Source organism: Pogoniulus pusillus, chromosome 40 (genome assembly GCF_015220805.1).
Source record: "Pogoniulus pusillus isolate bPogPus1 chromosome 40, bPogPus1.pri, whole genome shotgun sequence".
NCBI lineage: Eukaryota > Metazoa > Chordata > Aves > Piciformes > Lybiidae > Pogoniulus > Pogoniulus pusillus.
The window spans coordinates 4,479,744-4,501,182 of record NC_087303.1 but is presented as its reverse complement, the minus strand read 5'-3'; the positions used below and the strand labels follow the sequence as shown (position 1 = coordinate 4,501,182).

General features: G+C 57.9%; 1 protein-coding gene across 2 annotated transcripts in view; it reads left to right on the top strand.

The window, feature by feature from the left end:
• The first annotated feature begins 3,895 nt into the window (after window positions 1–3,895).
• The window catches only part of MRC2 (mannose receptor C type 2), a 34,821-nt gene continuing 17,277 nt past the window's right edge, over window positions 3,896–21,439 (top strand). The window contains exons 1-3 of one of the 2 annotated variants that reach the window (XM_064174490.1): window positions 3,896–4,286; window positions 20,147–20,545; window positions 20,790–20,963. In XM_064174490.1, the coding sequence (XP_064030560.1) occupies window positions 4,214–4,286; window positions 20,147–20,545; window positions 20,790–20,963 (646 nt within the window). In that variant the 5' untranslated portion in view covers window positions 3,896–4,213. Of the gene's footprint in view, window positions 4,287–5,299; window positions 5,485–20,146; window positions 20,546–20,789; window positions 20,964–21,439 lie in introns of those variants that run through there. The other variant, XM_064174489.1, reaches the window with a different exon arrangement.

The following is a 21,439-nucleotide window of genomic DNA, read 5'->3' as shown; positions in this document are numbered from 1 at the left end:
AGGACAGCCTCTTCCCTCAGCAGTGACCTCAGCACCGCAGCTGCTGCCAGGTGGGTGTTGATCTTGGCCTGGATGGGCCCTTTGCAGGCCAGGATGAGGCCGAGGCTGTGTGGATGGAGGCTGAGCTCGTGGCTGGACCTGGCAGGTGTTGCTGGTCCCCAGCATGCAGACATCCCCAACTGTGACTGCCACAGTGAATTAAAGCTTCTCGGCAGCCACTGCCTGCAGGCAGAGCTGTGCTGTCCACTGCTGCTCTCCTGGAGTCCCCAGTCCTGCAGAGAGCCGTGGGATCAGGGGAGCACTCTTGGAAGAGCATGACTGAGCAGGACGTGGAGCCTTCCTCTTTGTGTAACAGACCTCAGCTAGGCTCTAAAATCACAAAGTCATAGGATCATTTAGATTGGAAAAGGCCTTTAAGATCATCAAGCCCAACTGTGACCACTAAGTGCCACGTCCACAGGTTTCTTGAGCAGGGACTGTGACTCCACCACCTCTCTGGGCAGCCTGTTCCAACGGTGACCACTCTCCCAGCAAAGGATTTTTTCCTAATATCCAACCTAAAAGAACTGTAAAATACTCTTTGGGCAGTGCCCAGAGGTGGCTGATAGGTAGGTGCAGTCTTCCTTCAGAGCCTGCTGCTACAGACACAGCTCTTGTGCTCCCCAGGTCCTGTCCTCTAAAGTCTCTGGCACAAGCAAACAACCCCAGAGTTGGTAACTCACAGGGTGTCTTGCTGCCACGGAGCATCCCAGCTTCAGCCTGGGGGTTTTCCCTCCCTTCCCTAACAGCTGGGGCCCACAGCTCCTCCAGTGACATTTCCCAGTTGAGCATCCTGGCTAAGCCATTTTCTGCCACTGTTCCTGACTGGGGCAGAGCTCCAGCCAAAGGTGGACAAGTGGCATGGCTCCATCTCTCCCAAGTTCTTCTGGGGGGTGATTTTTCACTTGAGCCAAAGCTGCTTCACCCCATCCCAGCCCCACCACAGTGGCCACTCCTCATGAGCTACACTGCTTTGGCCACCATCCTGCAGCTGTGACAGACTGGATGATCTTCTAGGCCTTTTCCAGCTGAAAGAGTTCTATGATTCTATGATTTTTCCCAACTAGGCGACAGATAAATCTGCTCCAGCGGCAGGAATCAGCTGCAGGCACTGTCCCCAGCACAGGGTAAGCCCAGGACAAGCCCTTTGCTCCCCTCCACTGCCTGCTGCAAGGGGCTGTCCCCAGAGCGTGGCCGCAGCGCTGCCGGCCGCCCCTGCACACGGCTGCCTCTCCTCGTCTGGCAGCAGCTCGTTAGGGCCAGGGAGGTCAGACAGCTTGGAAAGGTCCCAGGAGAAGGGAAAAATGCATTTCCTCCTGATCCACCCCGATGAGTAGCAACTCAACTGGTACTAAACCGGATTAGGAAGCGGGTAGGTGAGGAGCTGTTGGCCCACGCTGCAAGAATCAGTCATTAGGCAGTGCTAATTATCTTCTAATCACACAGAGCACAGGGGCCTCCAAGATAGGGGATGAAGCATGCCAGGAGGCTGCAGTGCTCTGTGGGATCCAAAACCTTTCAGCTCTGCAGAGTCCCTTCCTAGCCTCCTGGAAAGGGATGTCAGGTTTGACCAGGATGGATGAAGGGTCCCACTCATGGCACTACATGGCTCTATCACATCCAGTTGCTGGCACTTGGATAGGTGCCACCCTCCCGGGAGCTGTGGCATCCCCCAGGAGTGGTCTCCTGGGGGAGATGTGGGCTGTCCAAAGATGTGGGCAATCCCCTCCTCTTCTCCAGGCTGCTGTGCCCCGTGGGTCCAAAGATGTAGGCAATCTCCTCCTCTCCTCCAGGCTGCTGTGCCCCGTGGGTCCAAAGATGTGGGCAATCCTCTCCTCTCCTCCAGGCTGCTGTTCCCCGTGGGTCCAAAGATTGGAGCAATCCCCTCCTCCAGGCTGCTGTGTCCCCGTGGGTCCAAAGATGTGGGCAATCCCCTCCTCTCCTCCAGGCTGCTGTGCCCCGTGGGTCCAAAGATTGGAGCAATCCCCTCCTCTTCTCCAGGCTGCTGTGCCCCGTGGGTCCAAAGATTGGAGCAATCCCCTCCTCTTCTCCAGGCTGCTGTGCCCCGTGGGTCCAAAGATGTAGGCAATCCCCTCCTCTTCTCCAGGCTGCTGTGCCCCGTGGGTCCAAAGATTGGAGCAATCCCCTCCTCTTCTCCAGGCTGCTGTGCCCCGTGGGTCCAAAGATGTAGGCAATCCCAGGCTTAAAAAAGCAAACAGCCCAGATGCTGATGTACTTAATTGGGCCCTCCCAGAGGGTTTGCATCCCCAAAGCCCATCCTGGCACGGCTCTGCAGGTCCTTCCTGCCTTGCTGGGAAACAAGGCATTCGTTTCTTTTCCCAGGAGCAGCCAAACAACCCGTGGCTGGCTCACACGTGGGCCCTGCCTCACGCTGCCTCGGGGCCAGGTCCTGCTCCCCGCTCCACCAGGGAGCTCTGCAATCCTCTTACAGAACCATAGGGTCGTTAAGGTTGGAAAAGACCCCCTGAGGTCACCCAGTCCAACCTTCTACCCAATACTTCCATGCCCACTGGACCGTATCTGAGAGTGCCACACCTGCTTGTTTCTTGAACACCTCCAGGGAAGCCTGTTCCAAAGCCTCCACTGCCTCCAGGGAAGCCTGTTCCAAAGCCTCCACTGCCTCCCTGAGAAGCCTGCTCCAAAGCCTCCACTGCCTCCAGGGAAGACTGTTCCAAAGCCTCCACTGCCTCCCTGAGAAGCCTGTTCCAAAGCCTCCACTGCCTCCCTGAGAAGCCTGTTCCAAAGCCTCCACCATCTCCCCAGGAAGCCTGCTCCAAAGCGCCTGCAAAGCCATCACCTTGCCTGCAGTTTGCCTGCTCTGAAGAGCTTCCTCCTGTGCTGCCCAAACCCCTGGAGAATTCGAGGAGGAGGTGAGGCTCCTGCATCCTCAGGGATGCTCCCATGGGATGGGCACAATGGGCATCACTCTCTCTGTGCCAGTGCAACCAGATCTTTGCACCATGCCATGTTGCCACGCCATGAGCAATGCCAAGGCCTTTTCAGCCACCAGGGAAAGGATGTTTGCTGCTTTTCAGGTGGGTCAGAGCACAACCACTATAGAATCATGGGATCAAGTCAGGGTTGCACCATGTTGGATCCTTTTAGATGGGTCTGAGACTATGCAGAGCAGCATAGTGGACACCAGCCTACACCAGCCCCCTGGGGCTTCCCAGCGAGGTTTTGAGCAAAACCACTCAACGTGCATCACCTGGGAGCCACCACACTTCCAGGTGTTCCCAATTGCCCCTTCAAAGCTTTTTGATTGCTCCAGAAATGGAGGGAAATTGTTCTAGTGGGAGCACCTGCCAATGGTAGGGGGTTGGAACTAGGTGATCTCTGAGGTCTCTTCCAACTTAAACCATTCTATGATTCCGATTCTGCAGCAGCTGGGCATTGCCTTGCCCAGCTGAGCCAAAGCCTGAATGGTTCCTCTGGCTCCATAGGGATTTCCTCCACCAGGTTTCAGGAATTAGGGAGGTTTTATTTGTTTCAAGCCTGTTGTGATGTTGAATCCCCTCCAGGTGCCTTGGAGTGACCCATTGCCTCCAGCCAGACCTCCAAGAAGGTGTGAGCAGCTGCACTGGTTTAGTGCTGATGGTCTCTAAGGTGTGAACAGGTTTTAGCACTGAAGGGACCTCCAGGAGCAGGAATCTGTGGTCCCCACCCAGCTCCTGTTGCAGTGGGTCCTCTTCATGCAGACAGCTGCACAAAGCCAGAGAAATGCCAACTTCCAGCACTTTCCAGATAAGCTGCCCTGTTCTGGGAGGGGGAGGGGGGCTCTCAGGGTCTGGGCAGTTCTGCTGGGAGGGGAGGTGTGAAAACATAATGTGAAAATGTTGGTTTAAGGTTTTATAGCCTTTTATAGCCAGCTCTTGGATATGGGATACAGCTACCTGGGATACTCCTCACACTGTGCTCCTCAGAGAGCCCCCGGGGAGCTGGAGCACTGCAGCAGCCCCCCATGGCTGGAAGAACGAGGCTGCTCTGCAGGCAGTGGGGGTGGAAGGTGCAAGAAGTCTAACCTTGGCATCCCCCAGCCACAGGTGAGGCAGGAGCTGCACAGCTCTCTGCTGCAGGGATGGATGGAGGATTCTGCAGGGCTGGCTCGGCAGTGCTGTGCTGGCATGGAATAACCTGAGACACTGTGCCTGGGATGGAAGAAGTTTGGAGGAGGCCTGGGGGGGGACCTGGATCTCTACAACTACCTGAAAAGAGCTTGGAGCCAGGTAGGTGTTGGTTTCCTCTCCCAAGTAACTAGCAATAGGGCTATGGGAAGTGGTCTCAAGTCACACCACGGGAGGGTTGGGTTGGATATTAGGAAACATTTCTCCATTGCAGTTGTGGTCAGGCACTGGGACAGGCTGCCCAGGGAGGTGGTGGAGTCACCATCCCTGGAGGTGTTCAAGAAGTGTGTGGCCATGGCACTCTGGGACGTGGTTTAGTGGCCATGGTGTGTTGGGTCCATGTTTGGACTCGGTGATCTAAGAGGTTTTTTTCCAACCTTAATGATTCTATGATTCTGACTCCTCCAAGCACCCAAAGGTGCAACCAAAACTGCACTGCAGCAACTTGCAGCAGAGGAACCCTCCCATGCTTGAGGCACAGCGAGACCCACCCTGGAAGCTGGCAGCACCGTGGGCATGTCCCTTCTCCCTCGACCTTGCTCTGAGGGCATTGGGGCTGCCTGGGATGCACGGCCCATGTGTGTGTGCAGAGCCAACCCTCCCCAGGGAGCTACAGGGATGCACTGGCCAGGCTATGCACGCAGGCTGTCGGCCCCCAGCTTCGCCCCAACCCCCCCCACATCCCTTATCGCTCCAAAGTCCTTCAATCTCAAACCTCCTCTTGTCTCCCAAGCCCCTCCTTCACCCCTAAACCCTCTCTTCACTCCCCACCCCTCCCATCACCTCCACCCCCTCTTTTCATCCCGGCTCCCCCAGCCATGCAGCGAGCCGCGGGGTCCTCCCTGAGCCCGGGCCACTGCTGCCGCCCCCTCGGCGGAGCCCCAGCCCCAGCCGCCGCCTCCCCGCTCCCCCCGCCGCTGTTTTGGGCTGGGCCCACCGGGAGGGCAGCCTGGCTGCGGCTGACGCAGTGTCTGGGGCCGGCGCTGGCGCTCCGGGCTGCTGCTGCTGCTTCTCCCTACTTCAGGGTTTTTGTAACTCCTTCTCCCCCCTCTCCCCTCCCCTCCTCTCCCTTTTCTCGGTCCTCCTCCTCCTCCTCCTCCTCCTCCTCCGCGTCGCCGTCTCCCTCCGTCCCACCCCGCTCGCCCCTCCGCCGTCCCCGGCCCCGGCGAGGGAGCAGCGCGGAGCGGAGCGGGGCAGCGCCGGGCTATGGGGAGGGGGTCGGCGGCACCGCGGCCCCTCCGCGCCCCCCTCGGCTGCTGCGTCCTGGGCCTCCAGCTGCTGCTCGGCGCCGCGCACCCAGGTGGGATCCGCTGCCGGGACCCTCTTTTTTTCCTCTCCTATGCCCTTTTCCTCACACCCCTCTCCCCCCTCCCCATCCCTGCCGCGACCTCCTCCCACTGCGGGGACCCCCCCACTTTTACTGAGCCTCCCCTTCCTCTGACACCCCCCACTGCCAGAACCCCTTCTTCCTCCGACTCTCTCCGCTGTTGGGACCCTCCCATCTTCCGACCCCTTCTTTCTCCGACCTCCCCCTGACTCCCCCCTCATTACGGGGACCTCCCTTCCTCTGCCCCCCCCCCCCCCCATTTGCAGAACACCTCTTTTCTTCGACCCTCCTTTCCTCTCCCTCTTCTTCCGACTCCCTCTTTCCCCTGCTCCCCCACCCCCGCTGCCGGGACCCAGCTTCCTCCGACACTCCCTCGCTTTCTACGAGTTCTTGTTTTGGGGGACGTGGGGGTAGGGAGCGATGCGAGTAACTAAAGCAGAGTTGGGGGGCATGGAGGAGCCTCCCCTCCCAAAACAGGCTCAGCTTCGTGGGGCTCGGCCCCGCGAGGGGTCGGCAGCAGCACCTCGGGAGTGCGGAGCGGTGCGGGCCGGGCACGGGGGGGTCACGGCGCTCAGACTGATTTCCTCCCCCAGTGTTTGATTTGCTCTTGTCGCGGAGTGTTTTACTTCATCTGCTCTCGGCCGCGGTTCGTTCCGCCGCGTTTTGTTTTCTCCGTTTTCGCCGCCCCTTGTCCTCCGCCCGTTCCGCCGCCTTTTCGCTCGCTTTTCGGACTCGAGTTTAACTCCCTGCGCACACGCAGCTTCTGCCTAGCCCGGCGGAAACGCTTCCGTGGCCGGGCGGGGGGCGAACTGGAGCTGCTCCGGTGGTGGTGGTGGGGAGAGTCGGGGTCGTCCGCCGGGTCGCCGTACGCCGCAACCTCGCTCCGGCCTTTTGTTTCCTCGGGGAGGACAGTTCGCGGAGGGGGAGGTGGGAAAGGAGCCGAAGGGTTGTGCTGAGTGTTTCCTCCCTCTCCCGATGTGTTAATCCCATAGGAGAGTGCCCGATGGGATGAGGGCCCGGGCGGGTATTGGCAGATGGCCTTTATTTTTTTAGCAATAAAGTCATCAGGTTGTATTTTAACTTCATTTTTCAAACCTCCTGGGGACAGCCTGTGCCAGAGGCTGCTTGGGACATCCTCAGGGATTGCCATTTCAGGCCCTTTTTACCCCAGGACAGCTCAATGCAGTGGCTCAGAGATGCTCCTGTTGCCTCCTTGCGTTGATTTGGACTTGTGGAGGAAAAAAAAACAGCAAAACTGACAACTTTTGCCTGACCAGCAGCAACTGCAAGCCCTTGGCCTATCTTATAGGAATGGGTTTGGCAAATCCAGAGAGGATCGGGAAGCAGGAACATGGGAGGGCACTGGATCCTCCTCCCCCATTGCCCACCGCTCTCCTCCCAGTCCAGCAGACACATGGCAAGAGGCAGCGCTGGGGCTGCTGTTGCTTCATGCTGTGATGCTGTTGAGCAATGATCCCATGCCAGGCAAGGGAGCAGCCTGGGATCGAGGGATCAGCCTGGGATTGGAGCCGAATGGCTACGGGAAGTTGTCTGAGCGAAGAGGTGGTCGCAGAGTTGTACACTCGTTTGAGTTGGGAAAGACCTCTGAGATCAAGTCAGCCTGAGACCATCATGGCCATTAAAACCATGATGTGGAAGGAGAGCTCTGTACCTTGGGGTGTCCAGGAGAGCAGTGCCTGGTTGGAGACAGCTGAACCCCAACATTGCACAGCTTAATTCCTGGTAAACCTCCCTAGGATTTCCTTGAGGGCTGTGAATTCCTCCTCTTGTGGGTTTTGAGGGGCTGCTTGATTCCAGCAGGGCTTAGCTGCCTGTAAGGCCCCATTCTGGTTGTTTCCTCCTGGAAAATGCGGGTGGGATGCAGGTCTGGGGAGGACAGAGGCAGCTCTGTCCCGGTGAGGAGGGAGTGCAGTGGCAGCTGACCCTGCACCAGCACAGGGTGAGGAACAAGGCAGCTTTCAGCTGCCTCCAGCTGTGGTGCCAGGCTGCTCCTGCTGAGCATCCCACTGGTGAGTGGGCTGAGGACCCCCAGTTTTCCCTCCCACCCGATCCCCACCTTCCCACTGCTCTCTCCAGTGCTGGCTTGGACCCTTGGGGGCAAGGGATGGCCACAGTGGAGGTGCCACATCCAAGGCCCCCAGCACCAGAACAGGTTTGGGAAGCTGGAGCAGGGCTTCAGTGGCTCCTTGGTTCTGTATCACCAGTGGCTGCCCCATCTCAGCAGCACCCCCTGAGCACCCACAGACCTCTCCTGGGGACGTGGCTTAGTGGCCTTAGGCTGACAGTTGGACTCGATGATCTTGGAGGCCTCTTCCAACCAAAGGAATTCTGTGATTCTGTGGCACTGAGGCAGCAGCTCTCATCCCAGGCAGGATGAGGTCCCTGTAGGGGTGCAGGGCATGGTGCTGCTGGTGCTTTGGTTCAGCTTCTCCACGCATCCACTGCCCGGTGCAGGACCTTCAGGCAAGGAGCTGTGACGAGGGGAGGGGGCAAAAGGGAGCCAGAGAAGGCTTTAGAGCCTGTGATGAGGGGAGGGGGCAAAAGGGAGCCAGAGAAGGCTTTAGAGTCTGTGATGAGAGGAGGGGGCAAAAGGGAGCCAGAGAAGGCTTTAGAGCCTGTGATGAGGGGAGGGGGCAAAAGGGAGCCAGAGAAGGCTTTAGAGCCTGTGATGAGGGGAGGGGGCAAAAGGGAGCCAGAGAATACTTTAGAGCTTGTAGGAGAAACAGAGCAGCCTCTGCATGAAGCTTTCTCCCCCTCCCCAGTTCTCATCTGCAATGGAAAGAGTTTGTTGCATGAGAAATGCAGATCCAAGAGGATCCAACTCGATCTTCTTCAGATGATGTGGGAGCAGGAGAGGGGAGCAGAGGTGCTGGCTTCGGTGCCCAGAGCAGGGCGGCAGTGAGAGGGCACAGCTGAGACCTCGCCGCCCCGGCAGGCTCGCAGCCCCAGCAGCCAGGCAAGCCGGGGCTGTGGGGCTGGGCTGGCTGCTTGCACAAACCCAGCAAGAACGAAGAGCAAAAGGGATGCAGGCTCTGGTGCAAAACTTGTCCCCGTGCCCCGAAGCCCCCCATTGCGGCGCGGTGGTCGCAGGAGGTTTCCAGTGTGAAGGTCCTGCCCAGGTGATGTCCCCAGCACATGAGAAGGTGCTCCCAGACCTGAGGTCCCGGGGATGGTCAAAGCCACGTTGCAGGTTTCTCCCTTCAGCTTCGTTCCTGGCTGGGTCTCGCACCGTTCCTGAGGCTCTCTCCTGCTTCCCTCTTCCCGAAATGTTTTCCAGGGAAACATTTTGCCCCGAAACCCAAGCAAATGGCTGCTGTGCAGGGGCAGAGCTGCTGCCTGCCGAACCCTGTTTTCCAGCTGATCAGTCCCTAGTGGGAAGCTCTGCCCTGGCTCCCGGGTGGGTGCTCAGAGAAGGGCAGCAAAGAGCTGTGTCCCTCAGCTCTGGAGGTCTCACTGCTGCTCCCACCCTGCACAGCTCCATCCCGCGGGAGCAGCTCCCCGGGTGGGAGCGGGAGCCTCTGCAGCCGCCGCTCTCCAGCCCCTCCTGACTCTGCCATTTCCTCCAAGTGGGAGTTTTGGTGACTTTTTGGGTTGTTTGGGTGTTTTTTTCCTCCCTGTAAGCAACTGATACACTTCGTTTCCCCACGCGTGGCTGGGGAGCAGGAGTTTAATTAAGATGAACCGCGCCGAGGCCGCAGCAGCAGCAGCGACATTTTTCTCATTCCTCGGATTGCTCCGAGCCCAGAAGAGACCCACACAGATGCGCTTTTTTCTTAAAGGACCCATCTTTAATTAATTAAGGATTAGAAAACGACGAGTGGGTCGGCTTGGGGGATTCTCGGCAGCGCTGCGCGGCGAAGCTGTTGGCAGAGGGCGCAGGGGGGTGGTGTTGGAGCACCGTGGGGGTGGTGTTGGAGCACCGTGGCTGCCTTGGTCCCCGTCCCCACGAGAGCCCAGTCCTGGGCTGCACCTCCTGCTGGCACAGCAGGGGCGAAAAGGGGATTTTCCATGTGAAAGCAGCGTGTTTGCAGGATGGGAATGGGGGGGGTTGAGGCTTTCCCCCCACCTGAATCCAGATGTGATGATTTAGGGAGCAGTTCTCGTTTCACAGACTGGTAGGGGTTGGGAGTGACCTCTGGAGATCGTGGGGTCCAGCCCCCCTGCCACAGCAGGCTCCCCTAGGACAGGTCACACAGGGATGCTTGCAGGTAGGGTTTGAAAGTCTCCATAGACTGCAGTCTTGCACCTGGGTGCTGAACATGGCAAGCAAAGGGCAGCCAGGGAGGAAAGCTTCCTGGTAAACATCAGTCCTGGAGGGGCTGTGGATCACCAGAGGCTGATCCTTGCTGGGCAGGTGGTGAAAAAGGAGGATCTTTGATTCTGAGCCACCAGTTGGTGCCAGCTGGGGTGTTGATATCAGCATGGTGCTGGAGGGAAATACATCTCTGGATCTTTCCTTCAGTGTTGTTTCTGGGGAAGTTTCCTTAGTGGTGGTGAAAAATTCAGAGCCAACTCTGCTGGAACCACATCTATGGGGACTTGTGTCAGGGCTGCCCCACAGGTCACATCACATGTGGGCATGAATTGGCTGGTCAGGGGGGGTCTGTGGTGCTGGAGGGTGGTGCTTCAGGGTGAGTGACCTGGGGGTGGTCAGATGAGCCAGGGCCAGACTGGTCCCCCCAGAACATGTCCAAGCTGCCCCTGACAGGATGTTGTGTCTGGGTGAGAAGACATGTGTGGGGCAGGACATCTGTGGGGAGCCTGGCACTGTGCCCTGGGAGGGATCCTTTGTGGCTCCCTGTTGTGCTCTGGGTGGGTCCATCCCAACTGCAGCCCATCAGATGGACGGTGCTGCCTTCCTCTCCCTGCATTCTCAGGGAGCCAGCAAACCTGGAATTCTGCTCCTGAACTACAGAGTGCCTCAGGTTGGAAGGGACCTTTAGAGATCCAAGCCCCTGCACTCTGCAGGGACAGCTGGATCTGTGCAGCCACTGTGGGGTTGGAGCCTGCAGGGGGTCTGGGAGATGTTTGGAGATTTACATCCTTCCCCCTTTGGCAGGTAGGGGTGGGCAGATTCCTGCTCCCTTGCTCTCTGCCACAGCTGTGGGGAGGTCACTGGAGCTGCCCAGGAGCAGGTGTCCCCCACGGAGTGCCTTTACTGGCCTGCATCTCAGGACTTTGTGGTGTCTGCAGAGGCTGAAAGGCAGAAGGTGGACCCCATCCAAGATCTTCAGGAGGCAGCCCAGAGCTCTTGGGCTGGTAGGTAGCTGTTGTGGTCACAGCCAAGTAAGGAGCTTGTCTCCTGCAGCTCCCACACAAATTGCAGCTTCTCCCTGCACTGCTGGGCAACCCAGGAGGAGTTTCTCTGCTTGAAGTGCAGGTCCTGGTGCTTCACATCCCCAACCAGGCCATTAGGAGCTTTGCTTTCTTCCCTGTAGAAGTCTGTTCCTTAGTCCCTGAGGTTTGTTTTTTAGGACCAAACCAAAGCAACAACTCCACTCTTCTGTTCTGGAGCTTGGCTTGGAGCACCCAGAGCTGCTCATGGCCAAGTCTGGCTCCAGCTGAGCTCCAGGGACATGCTGGGTCAGGGTGAGCCTGTGGCATGTGAGGCAGCATCATGGGTTTGATGCAGACCTCTAATTATGAGCACTGGAGGTGGGGGTTGGAGTCTGCCATTGGATCTCAAGGAAACAGGGCTCAGGAACAACCTAGTGTCAGGCGTTGGAACAGGCTGCCCGGGGAGGTGGTGGAGTCACCATCCTGGAGGTGTTCAAGAGCCATGTAGACATGGCACCTGAGGACGTGGTTTAGGGGGCATGGTGCTGTTGGGTTGGTGGTTGGACTGGATGACCTCAGAGGTCTTTTGTTCCGTGGGTGGTTCTGTGGTTCTCAAGCAGACAGGAGTGGTGCCTGTGCCAGCCCCTGAGCAGGAGCTCACGGCGTGCCCTGGGGCTGCTAATTCTGTGCTTCCTTCCCCTTTGTATCTTATTTAACCTAAAGTTCCTCTTGGAGGGGTGGTGTGGAGTGCATTGATCCCCCAAAGCAGCTCAGCAGGGAGGTGGGGCAGCAGTGCTCTCCTCACAGGCAGGGCTGCTCCCATAGTTGTTGGCAAGGGACAGGGTCACAGAATCATTTTGGTTGGAAAAGACCCTCAAGATCATCAAGCCCAGCCCCACTCTCTGACTCCACTGGGTGCTCCAGCTCTCCTGGTGGGAGCTCCCGTGGGTACCACAGCCATTTTTCACCCCTTCTCTCTCCCAGTCTTTGGAGGGCTCCAAAAAATGCTGCCCTTTATGGTACTGGCCACAGTTTTGCACTTCTCCATGCCATGACCTTGGGGGTGGCATCAGCCACAGCTGGAGTGACTGCTGGGGCTGTGGATGCCAGCAGTGGTAACCCTGGGATTTGCTGGCAACCTCCTTGCAGGAAGAGCTTTTCTTCCAGAGGAGTAGCTCATCTGGTAACATGGAATCTGAGGTGGAGCTGAGGCCTTTCTGAGCCCCTACAGCATCCTGCAGTGCTGAGGGTGCAGCCCTGGGATCCTGCACTCCCAAATGTCACTGGAGGATGGATTTGGGGGCTGTGTTTCTTCCCATCCCAGTGGCTCCCTCCCCTCCCACAGGGCCATGCAGGCTGAGCCCTGGCAGGCTCCCTCTGCCCTGCTGTGTTTGCCCAACACCACTCCTTAGCTATTTTGCTCCTGTTGATTTTTATTCCAGGGGTTTTGCTTCTCTGCTGCTGCTCTTCCTCCCCTCCCCAAGCCTGGTGCATCCTCACCCTGTTTGTTGTGAGTGGGCTGCTGCTTCCCACAGCTTTTCCTCCCAACCAGGTGGTTTGGGAGCTGCTGCTCACCTGTGGGCAGCAGTTATGGGCTGAGCAGGCAGTGGTATGGAGCAGGTGGCTGGGGGCTGCTGTGGCCTGCTTTGTGGTGGGTGGGAGCACATGAAACCGGGAGGTTCAGGAAGGAAGGAGGTTTCTTAGTGCAGCTTGTGAGTGACAGGTGGGTTTCTTGAAGGCTTGTGTGGGGAGAACATTTACCTGGGCTCCCAAATCCCAACAGAGGTGTTTGGTAGCAGGTTTGCTCTCCTTGCATGGGGGTCTGCAGCCCCTGAGGAGCTCTTGGGGCACCAGTGGAGCCCAGTTTGCTGCCATGGCTGGGGCATGACACTGGGCTGTGAGGATTTGCTGCCTTTTGCCAGGTGGTTTGGAGCAAACCACATCTGCAGCCATGTCTGTGGTGCAGGAGGTTTGGAGGAGAGGAATGTCCTCACTGCTCTGTGCTGTTCAGCTCCTGTGCAGGCAGGCTTGGAGGGGGATTTTGTGGGACACCCCAACAAAAAGGCAGCTGGGCAGGGAGCACCCTCACCAGAGTGGCTGCAGGACAGGGCTGAGCCCCAGAGCTGCACGAAGGGCTCTGCCAGTGAGACTCCCAGAGGAGCCCTGGGGTGGCAGAGGCATGTGGGCACTGCCATGCTGGGGCCAGCGTTTGCTCTTGGCTGCAGTAAGGTGAGATTGCAGCCAGAGCCCTGGAGCTGCTCCAGCCTGGGGTAACTGAGACTGGGCTGCAGCCAGAGAATCACAGAATCATTTTGATTGGAAGAGACCTTTAAGGTCATTGAGTGCAGCCACTGACCCAGCCTGCCAGGGCACCACCAATCCAGGACCCTCAGCATAGCATCTGCACAGCTTTAAAACCCCTCCAGGGATGGGGACTCCACTACTGCCGTGGAGCAGGGATTGACAGCCCTCTGGGGGAAGACCTTGTTCCTCCTGTCCTGACTGAATGTCCCCTGGGGCAACTGGAGGCTGTTGCCTCTTGTCCTGTCACTTGTTACTAGGGAGAAGAGATCAACACCCAGCTGGCTCCCACCTCCTCCCAGGGTGTTGTAGAGCCAGAAGGTCTCTCCTCAGCCTCCATTTCTCCAGGCTGAACAACCCCAGGTCCCTCAGAGGACTTCTGCTCTAGACCCCAGCTTCAGTCCTCTCTACATTTGCATTTGTGACTGGTGCTAGGAGGGTGCTGCAATGGAGCAGGGCTGCTCTGGGTGTCCTGGTGAGGGTGGCCAGGCTGGGATGTGGTAGGCACAGAGCAATGCTGAGGACACCTCTGTGCCATGCTTCAGTGCTTCTACATCTACCCCTTCTGTCCCCTGGAGCCTCCCTGTCACTTTGGCCTCTCGCATCCAGTGCTGCCCACGCTCCCCAAAATTGTAGGTTTTGAAGCTTTTCCTTATTTGCTGTGGGGTGGTGAAGCTGCTGGGGGATGGTGAAGCTGCTGGGGGAAGGGTTGAGCTGAGTTCCCTTCAGTTCAGACTTTCTGCTGGCTAAAAACTTGTGCTTTTTTTCCTGACAAAGAAAAAGAGAACCTGGAGCCAGGCTGAGGGTGTGAAAACTCCCTTGGGGGCTGCCCCAAAGGGTCACAGAACCATAGAATGCACCAGGTTGCAAGGGACCCTCAATGGTCCTCTTGTCTAACCTCCTTTCAGTGAGCAGAGACATCTCCAACTAGGTCAGGGTTGCTCAGGGTCCCATCAAGCTTGGCCCCAAATGTCTCCCACCGTAGGGCCAGCCCACACCTGTTGAGCAGGGCTGGCTCAGAACAGCTCTGCTCCAGCATGTCCTACCCCTGCCCCTGCTCCACTTTGACTGTGAAGGAACTGTGAAAGCAGCAAAGCCAAACCCCAGCAAGGATGCTGACCTGTCCCAGCCATGCAGACTGCTGGATGCTGCCTCCAGCTTGCTGATAGAGGCATGGAAAGCAGTCAGGGCTGCAAAGCAGAGCTCCACTCAGGAGAGCTCTGCTGGTCTCTGCCCACGGTGGGGTTTCCATAGCTGGAGGGTGTCTGGGGAGCTCTGCCAGTGGGGTTTCAGGTCTGCAGGTGGCTGCTAAAACCCAGCTCTCTGAATGGAGTCCCCCATAGTCGTGCCATGGCTGCAGAGGGCAGTGCAGGAGAGAAGGCCTTGGGAGGGATGAGGACATTCCCAGTCCCATTGGGATGCTCCTCTGGGAGCTGCAGCCTGCATGGGCTGGGTTTGCTTTGCAGGATACCAGACTGGGAGAAGGGATTCATTGGTACAGCCTCATCCCTCCTGCTGAGCTCTGCATCCATCCTGTTCAGCAGGAGCTGGGTGGGAGCAGGGAGAATTCACTTGGGTAGTGGATTCTGGTGCTGAGCACCAATGGTGGAGCTGGAGCCAGCCTCATACAGGCCAATGCTCTGTGACACAGTGCCTGTGGCCATGTTTTGAAGGCTTCTCTGCAGGCAATGGCTGGGAGCTGGTTGGGACCATGCAAAACAGGACTGGTGGTCTTGGGAGGTGTTCACTCTGTAGGCATCGAAGCCTACCAGGCTGGGGTCAAGGAGGCTGAAAGCTCCTTTCAGTGCATCAAGTGCTGCTGCCAATGTCATGAGCACTGGTGGGGGTCAAGTCAGCCCCAAATTACTGGTAAGTATGTGAAAGAGAAGTGTCTTTGGGGTGAAGAGCAGCAGGTTCCTTTGCTGCCCTGCCCTGAGCTCAGGCTGATTGTCCCTGCTGCTGCTCCAGCTCCCTGCCTTGCTTCGTGGTGGTTTCTGCAAGGGCAGAAGCTGGAAGCACTGGGGAGGTGACAGGGCTGAGCTGGTGCTAAAGCTTTCCTGTTCCTCCAGGTCTCAGCAGGGACTGGGAGACACACATTGGGTGGCCTCTTCTGCCTGCCTCAAGCAAAGGAGCCGTGGGCTGAGCTGCCTGCAGCGTGCAGGGGCAGACCAAAACCCTTAGCCTATAATTTTCTACCTCCAGCTCTTCTCTTCTTAGAGTAAAATGATATTTGTGCTTTTCCTGCCCTGGGGCTGCCCCCTCCAGTCTGGGCAGCTTCCTCTGGGCACCCAGCTGCTGCCTGCCTGCCATCAAGCATTAGTCTTGCCTGGTGCTGCACAGCCCCAGTGCGATGCTGAGCACCCTCATCCCTCTGCTGGGGCTGCTCCTGGGCTTTTCCAGCATCTATTGATTTTTCCTGGCAAAGCCAGGTGAGCAGCTAAGTGAAGGATGTCCTGTTGCTGACCCCTGCTGCTAGCAGCCACGGCGGTGCTGGTGGTAGAGCAGCTTTTGCTGGTGTTTGGCTCCTTGCACAGCGTTGTGGTATCACCCCCAGAGGCTTCATCCTGCCCTAGCACTGGGACTGGCCACCAGTGGGGCATGGCACTGATGCTACATCACTCCAGAAGTGCTTAAAGATGTCAGCATGTCCTCATGGTGGCTGGTGGAATTGAGATGCTGGAAGGTGTCCAGAGAAGGGCAGCAAGGCTGGGGAGGGGCCTGGAGCACAGCCCTGTGAGGAGAGGCTGAGGGAGCTGGGGGGGTGCAGCCTGCAGCAGAGGAGGCTCAGGGCAGAGCTCATTGCTGCCTGCAGCTGCCTGCAGGGAGGCTGTAGCCAGGTGGGGTTGGGCTCTGCTGCCAGGCAGCCAGCAACAGAAGAAGGGGACCCAGGCTGAAGCTGTGCTAGGGGAGGTCTAGGCTGGATGTTGTTAGGAAGTTGTTGTCAGAGAGAGTGATTGACATTGGAATGGGCTGCCCAGGCAGGTGGTGGAGTGGCTGTGGCTGGAGGTGCTGAAGCCAAGCCTGGCTGGGGCACTTAGTGCCATGGTCTGGTTGGTTGGGCAGGGCTGGGTGCTAGGTTGGGCTGGAGGAGCTTGGAGCTCTCTTCCAGCCTGCCTGATTCTATGATTCTGTGGTTGCAGCTGCCCCTGCTGTGTGTAGGAAGAGGAGAGTGATGGGCTGGGTGATGCCATCCATGGGTGTTGCTGGCACAGTGAGGTGGGCATTTGGTGGGGATGAGCTGCTCTCCTGATGTTCAGGTCAGGATTGAGGCAGCTCCAGTTGTGACAATGCCTCCACCACTCAGTGTGAGGGACCTGAGCTTCAGCCACCCCAGATCAGCCCCAGATGGATTCTTGTTTATTGTTTTTCGCTTGCTGTGATCTGAAAAATACTTTTTGAGAAACTAAAAGTGGCTCCTGCCAGCTGTGGCTCCTGCCAGCTGTGGCTCCTGCCAGCTGTGGCTCCTGCCAGCTGTGGCTCCTGCCTGTTGCACATGCACAGAGGCTGCTCCCCAGAGGCCCAGAAGAATGGGCTCAGCTTTGGCTTTTTTGGGGTCATGGCTGATGTCACTTCAGCTGAGGACTGGGTCTCCTACATCATTTCTCCTCCAGCTGCAAGGTCCTGCACCTGGGTCAGGCCAATCCTTGGTACCAATCCAGGCTGGGAGATGATGAGGTTGAGAGAAGCCCTACAGATAAGGGCTTGGGGGTGCTGGTGGATGAGAAGCTGGACAGAAGCCAGCAATGGGCACTGGCAGCCCAGGAAGCCAAGGGCAGCCTGGGCTGCACCCAAATCAGTGAGGGCAGCAGATGAAGAAGGTGATTCTGCTCTGCTCTGCTCTGCTCTGCTCTGCTTTGCTCTGCTCTGCTGGGACCTCACCTGCAGGGCTATGTCCAGCTCTGGAGCCCCTACCACGGGTAGGACATGCACCTGATGGGGAGGGTCCAGAGGAGACCATGAAGATGATCAGAGGGCTGGAGGACCTCCCCCACAAAGGTTGCAAGAGTTGGGACTGTTTCTGGAGTAAAGAATGCTTTGGGGAGACCTTAGAGCAGCATTTCAGCATCTGAAGGGGACCTACAGACAGGCTGGGGAGGGACTGTTCAGAAGGGCCTGTGGGGGAGAGAATAGGAGCAATGGTTTGGAACTGGAGCAGGGGAGATGTAGGTTGGGCTTCAGGAGGAAGTTCTGCACAGTGAGAGTGGTAGGACACTGGAACAGGTTGCCCTGAGAGTTGCTTGAGACCCCATCCCTGAAAGCATTCAAGGTGGAATTTGATGGGACCCTGAACAACCTGATCTACTTGGGGGTGGCCCTGGGGATGGTCAGAAGATGACCATGGAGGGGTCCCTTCCAGCCCAAAGGATTCTGTGCTTCCATGGTTCTCTGCTGGAGCTGGCTTGCTGCTGAAGCTCTCGAGTGAAGCAGGAGTGTCCCTTTGTCTTTTCCTTTCAGAGGCAGGTCAGGAAGCTCACTGAGTTGGGACATTTGCTGCTTGAACGTGCTGGAGCATCATGGCTGGGGCAGGGTGAGGCTGTGGGTGAATGGGAACTGAAAACCTTTTCAGCCCCCAGAATCCATAGGATGGCAAAACCCCAAAGCAAGCCAAGGCTAAATGTAGCAGGGCCTGGGAGTTCCCTTGGACTCCTGCTGAATGCTTGTGGTGGAGCAAAAAGAAGTCAGTTGGCTTTCAAACAAACAAACAGAACCAAAAGTTGTGTGGTTGGTGTGGTGTTGGCTGGGGGGCTTGGGGTGAGGGGTGAAGTACCTGCTGGAAGTGACATGGCAGCTGGAGCAACCTGCCCCAGTGGGATGTGCTGGGCTGTAGTGATAGGATGGCTTGGGTTGGAAGGGACCTTAAAGATCATCCAACCCCCTGCCGTGGGCAGGGACACCTCCCACCAGCCCAGGTTGCTCAAGGCTTCATCCAGTCTGGCCTTGAACTCCTCCAGGAAGGGGGCAGCCACAGCCTCCCTGGGCACCCTGTGCCAGTGTCTCACCACCCTCACTGTCGAGAGTTTCTTCCTCGTCTCCAGTCTAAATCTGCTCACCTTAATCTTCAATCCATTCCCCCTCATCACTACAAGCCCTTGTAGAAAGTCCTTCCCTGGCTTTCTTGTGCCCTCCTTCAGGTCCTAGAAGGTTGCTCTGAGGTCTCCCTGGAGCATTCTCCAGGCCGAAGAGTCCCAACTCTCTCCGCCTGTCCACATAGCCCTCTCCAGCTCTTTTCCAGTCCTCAGATCATCTTCCTGGCCTCCTCTGGACCCACTTCAATAGTTCCATGTCCTCCTAGTGCTGGGGACTCCAAAACTGGATGCAGTGCTGCAGGTGGGGTCTCACAAGAGCAGAATTGGAGACTGACTTCTCTCATCCTGCTGCTCACAGTGCTGTCGATGCAGCCCAGGATATGGTTTGTACAGGTCTGGAGATGATTCATGTGGTGGAGTGGCCCTTGGTGGTGCTGGGGGTCAGGAGATTGCTGTAGGGGTGCAGCAATTGTGCCAAGGGAGGTTTAGGTTGGGTACTAGGAAAAAATTCTTTGCTGCAGGAGTGGTGAGGGATTGGCACAGGCTGCCCAAGGAGGTGGTGGAGTCCCCATCCCTGGAGGTGTTCAGGAAACCTGGGGCCCTGGCACTTGGTTTAGTGGCTGTGATGGGGTTGGGCTGATGCTTGGAGTGGATGATCTTGGAGATCTTTTCCAACTGTTTCAGTTCTGTGGTTGCAGCAGGCAGGAGCATGGGAAGTGCATCAAGCTGGGGCTGAGATCAGCCTTTCTCCCCTCCACAGCTGCTGGCAGGGATGCCCTCACTCTGCTCCCTCTGGGATCTTGGAAGATCCCAACACTACGTTTTGTCTGTGCTGGGGCTGGGGCCATGCCCACAGGAGCTGCAGATGTGTGCAAAAGTTTTCCTTCATGCCCTGTTCATGCCCTGTGAGACCTTCAAAGTTCTTCTTTGCTCTGCAGGGTTTCTGACAGGTCCCCAAATACAGTTGGGAATGAGGGAGGTGCTCTTTGTTTCCCTGCTCTGCTTCTCTCCATCCAGAGCAGGTGGCTGCTGCTCCTGCCACTGGCATGGGCTCCCCTGGTGCTGCCACAGGGCTGGTGGTGGCCTTTGGGAACTTGGTTTTGAGCAGCTCTGCTGAACGTGGGATGCTGGAATAATGGAGTGGTTTGGGTTGGAAGGGAGCTTTAAAGGACCCTCCACAGTTGGTACTGACATCTGCAACTAGAGCAGGTTGCTCAGAGCCCCAGACAGCCTGACCTGCAGTGGTTCCAGGTTCCACCTCAGCACGAGGAGATGCTTGTGAGGGTGCTGACAGAGCCCTGGAGCAGGCTGCCCAGAGAGGTTGTGCAGTCTCCTTCTCTGGAGGCTTTCCAAACCCACCTGGATGTGTTCCTGTGTGACCTGCCCTGGGTGATCCTGCCTTGGCTGGGGGGGTTGGACTGGATGATCTCTGGAGGTCCCTTCCAACCCCTCACACTGTGGTTCTGTGATATGGGGCATCTCCCACCTCCGTGGGCAGCCTGGGCCAGGATCTCACCACCTTCAAAACAAAAGCTGGTGCTGGTAGAGCAGGTGAGCTCCTTGCACCAGCTCTGGTGCTCAGAGGCCACTTGCTGATGCTTTGTGGGGATGCTATGAGGCTTCAGCCAGCTCTGGGTGCAAACACCCATCCACACCCCCTTGCCCAGAGCCCATCACCCCGAGGGCAGGCAGAGGGATAAACCCTGGGCTTATTTCTGCAGGGAAGCAAGTGGAGGTGGAAGGTTTTAAGGCCAGGCTGGATGTGGCTCTGAGCAACCTGAGAGAGTGTGAGGTGTCCCTGCCCACGGCAGGAGGGTTGGAGCTGGATGATCCTCGAGATCACCTCCAGCCCTGACCATTCTGTGATGCTGTGGTCCCCAGTGCTGTGCACAGGGTTGCACCCCAAAGCTTAACCTGCATAGAAAGAGAGCCAGGATGGTCTGGCAGTGCTTGGTGCCCTGCTGAACCCTCAGCAGTGCCTTAACCCTTTCCCCTTCTTTCTCACCCAGACCCCAAAGCCTTCCTCATCTACAACACAGCTGCCCAGGGCTGCCTGGAGACGAAGGACTCTCTGGTGAGGCTCACCAAGGGCTGCAACGCCAGCGCCGCGGCCCAGCAGTGGAAATGGGTCTCCCGGAACCGCCTCTTCAACGTGGGGGCCATGCAGTGCCTGGGGGTGTCGTGGCACGGGGCCAACGCCACGGCAGGGCTGCACCCCTTGGCCACCTACGAGTGCGACCGCGAGTCCGTCAACATGCGCTGGAGCTGCCGCGGGCTCGGCGAGCAGCTGGCTCAGCACCTCGGTGCCCGCCCAGCCAACGCCTCCCTGGACAGGGGCGACCAGGCGCGGGCATCCCAGTGGAGGACCTACGGCACCGAGGAGGATCTGTGCTCCGTGCCCTACTCTGGTAAGGCGTCCTTGGGCATTAAGGGTGCCCCAAACCCTGGCTCTGAAACGTGGGCTGATGTGGTGGTGCTGCAGCGGTCGGCTCCTGCCTGGGGAGCTCGGTCCCAGCTCGCTGGGGTTGCTGAACCAGGCAGGGTTGGGGTGATGGGGAGGGGGCGCTGACCCCCGTGCCAGGCCAGCTGGCATACCTTACCTCCAGCCTCCCACTGGCAGAGCCTCAAAGAAGGGCTCCTCTTTCTCTGCAGAGATTTACACCATCCAGGGCAACTCCCACGGGAAGCCCTGCACCATCCCCTTCAAGTACGACAACCAATGGTTCCATGAGTGCACCAGCACGGGGCGGGAGGATGGGCACCTCTGGTGTGCCACCACCCAGGACTACGGCAAGGACGAGCGCTGGGGCTTCTGCCCCATAAAGAGTGAGTGAGGAGGTGCTTCCCACTGGGACAAGAGAAGCCTCCTGGCCATCCTCTGTTTAGTTTTGGGCCCCTCGCTCCAAGAAGGACACTGAGGGGCTGGGAGCGTGTCCAGAGAAGGGCAGCAGAGCTGGGGAGGAGTCTGGAGAGCAGGGCTGGAGAGGAGCAGCTGAGGGTCTGGAGAAGAGAAAGCTGAGGGGAGACCTCATTGCTCTCTACAGCTACCTGCAAGGAGGTTGGAGTGAGGTGGGGGTTGGTCTTTGTAATATCAGGTGATAGAATGAGAGGAAATGGCCCAAAGTTGTGCCAGGGAAGGGTTGGGTTGGAGATTGGGAACAATTTCTTTGCTGCAGGAATGGTCAGGGATTGGCACAGGCTGCCCGGGGAGGGGGTGGAGTCCCCAGCCCTGAAGGTGTTCAAGAAACCTGTGGCCATGGCATCTGGGGACATGGTTCCATAATGGTGCTGGGTTGATAGTT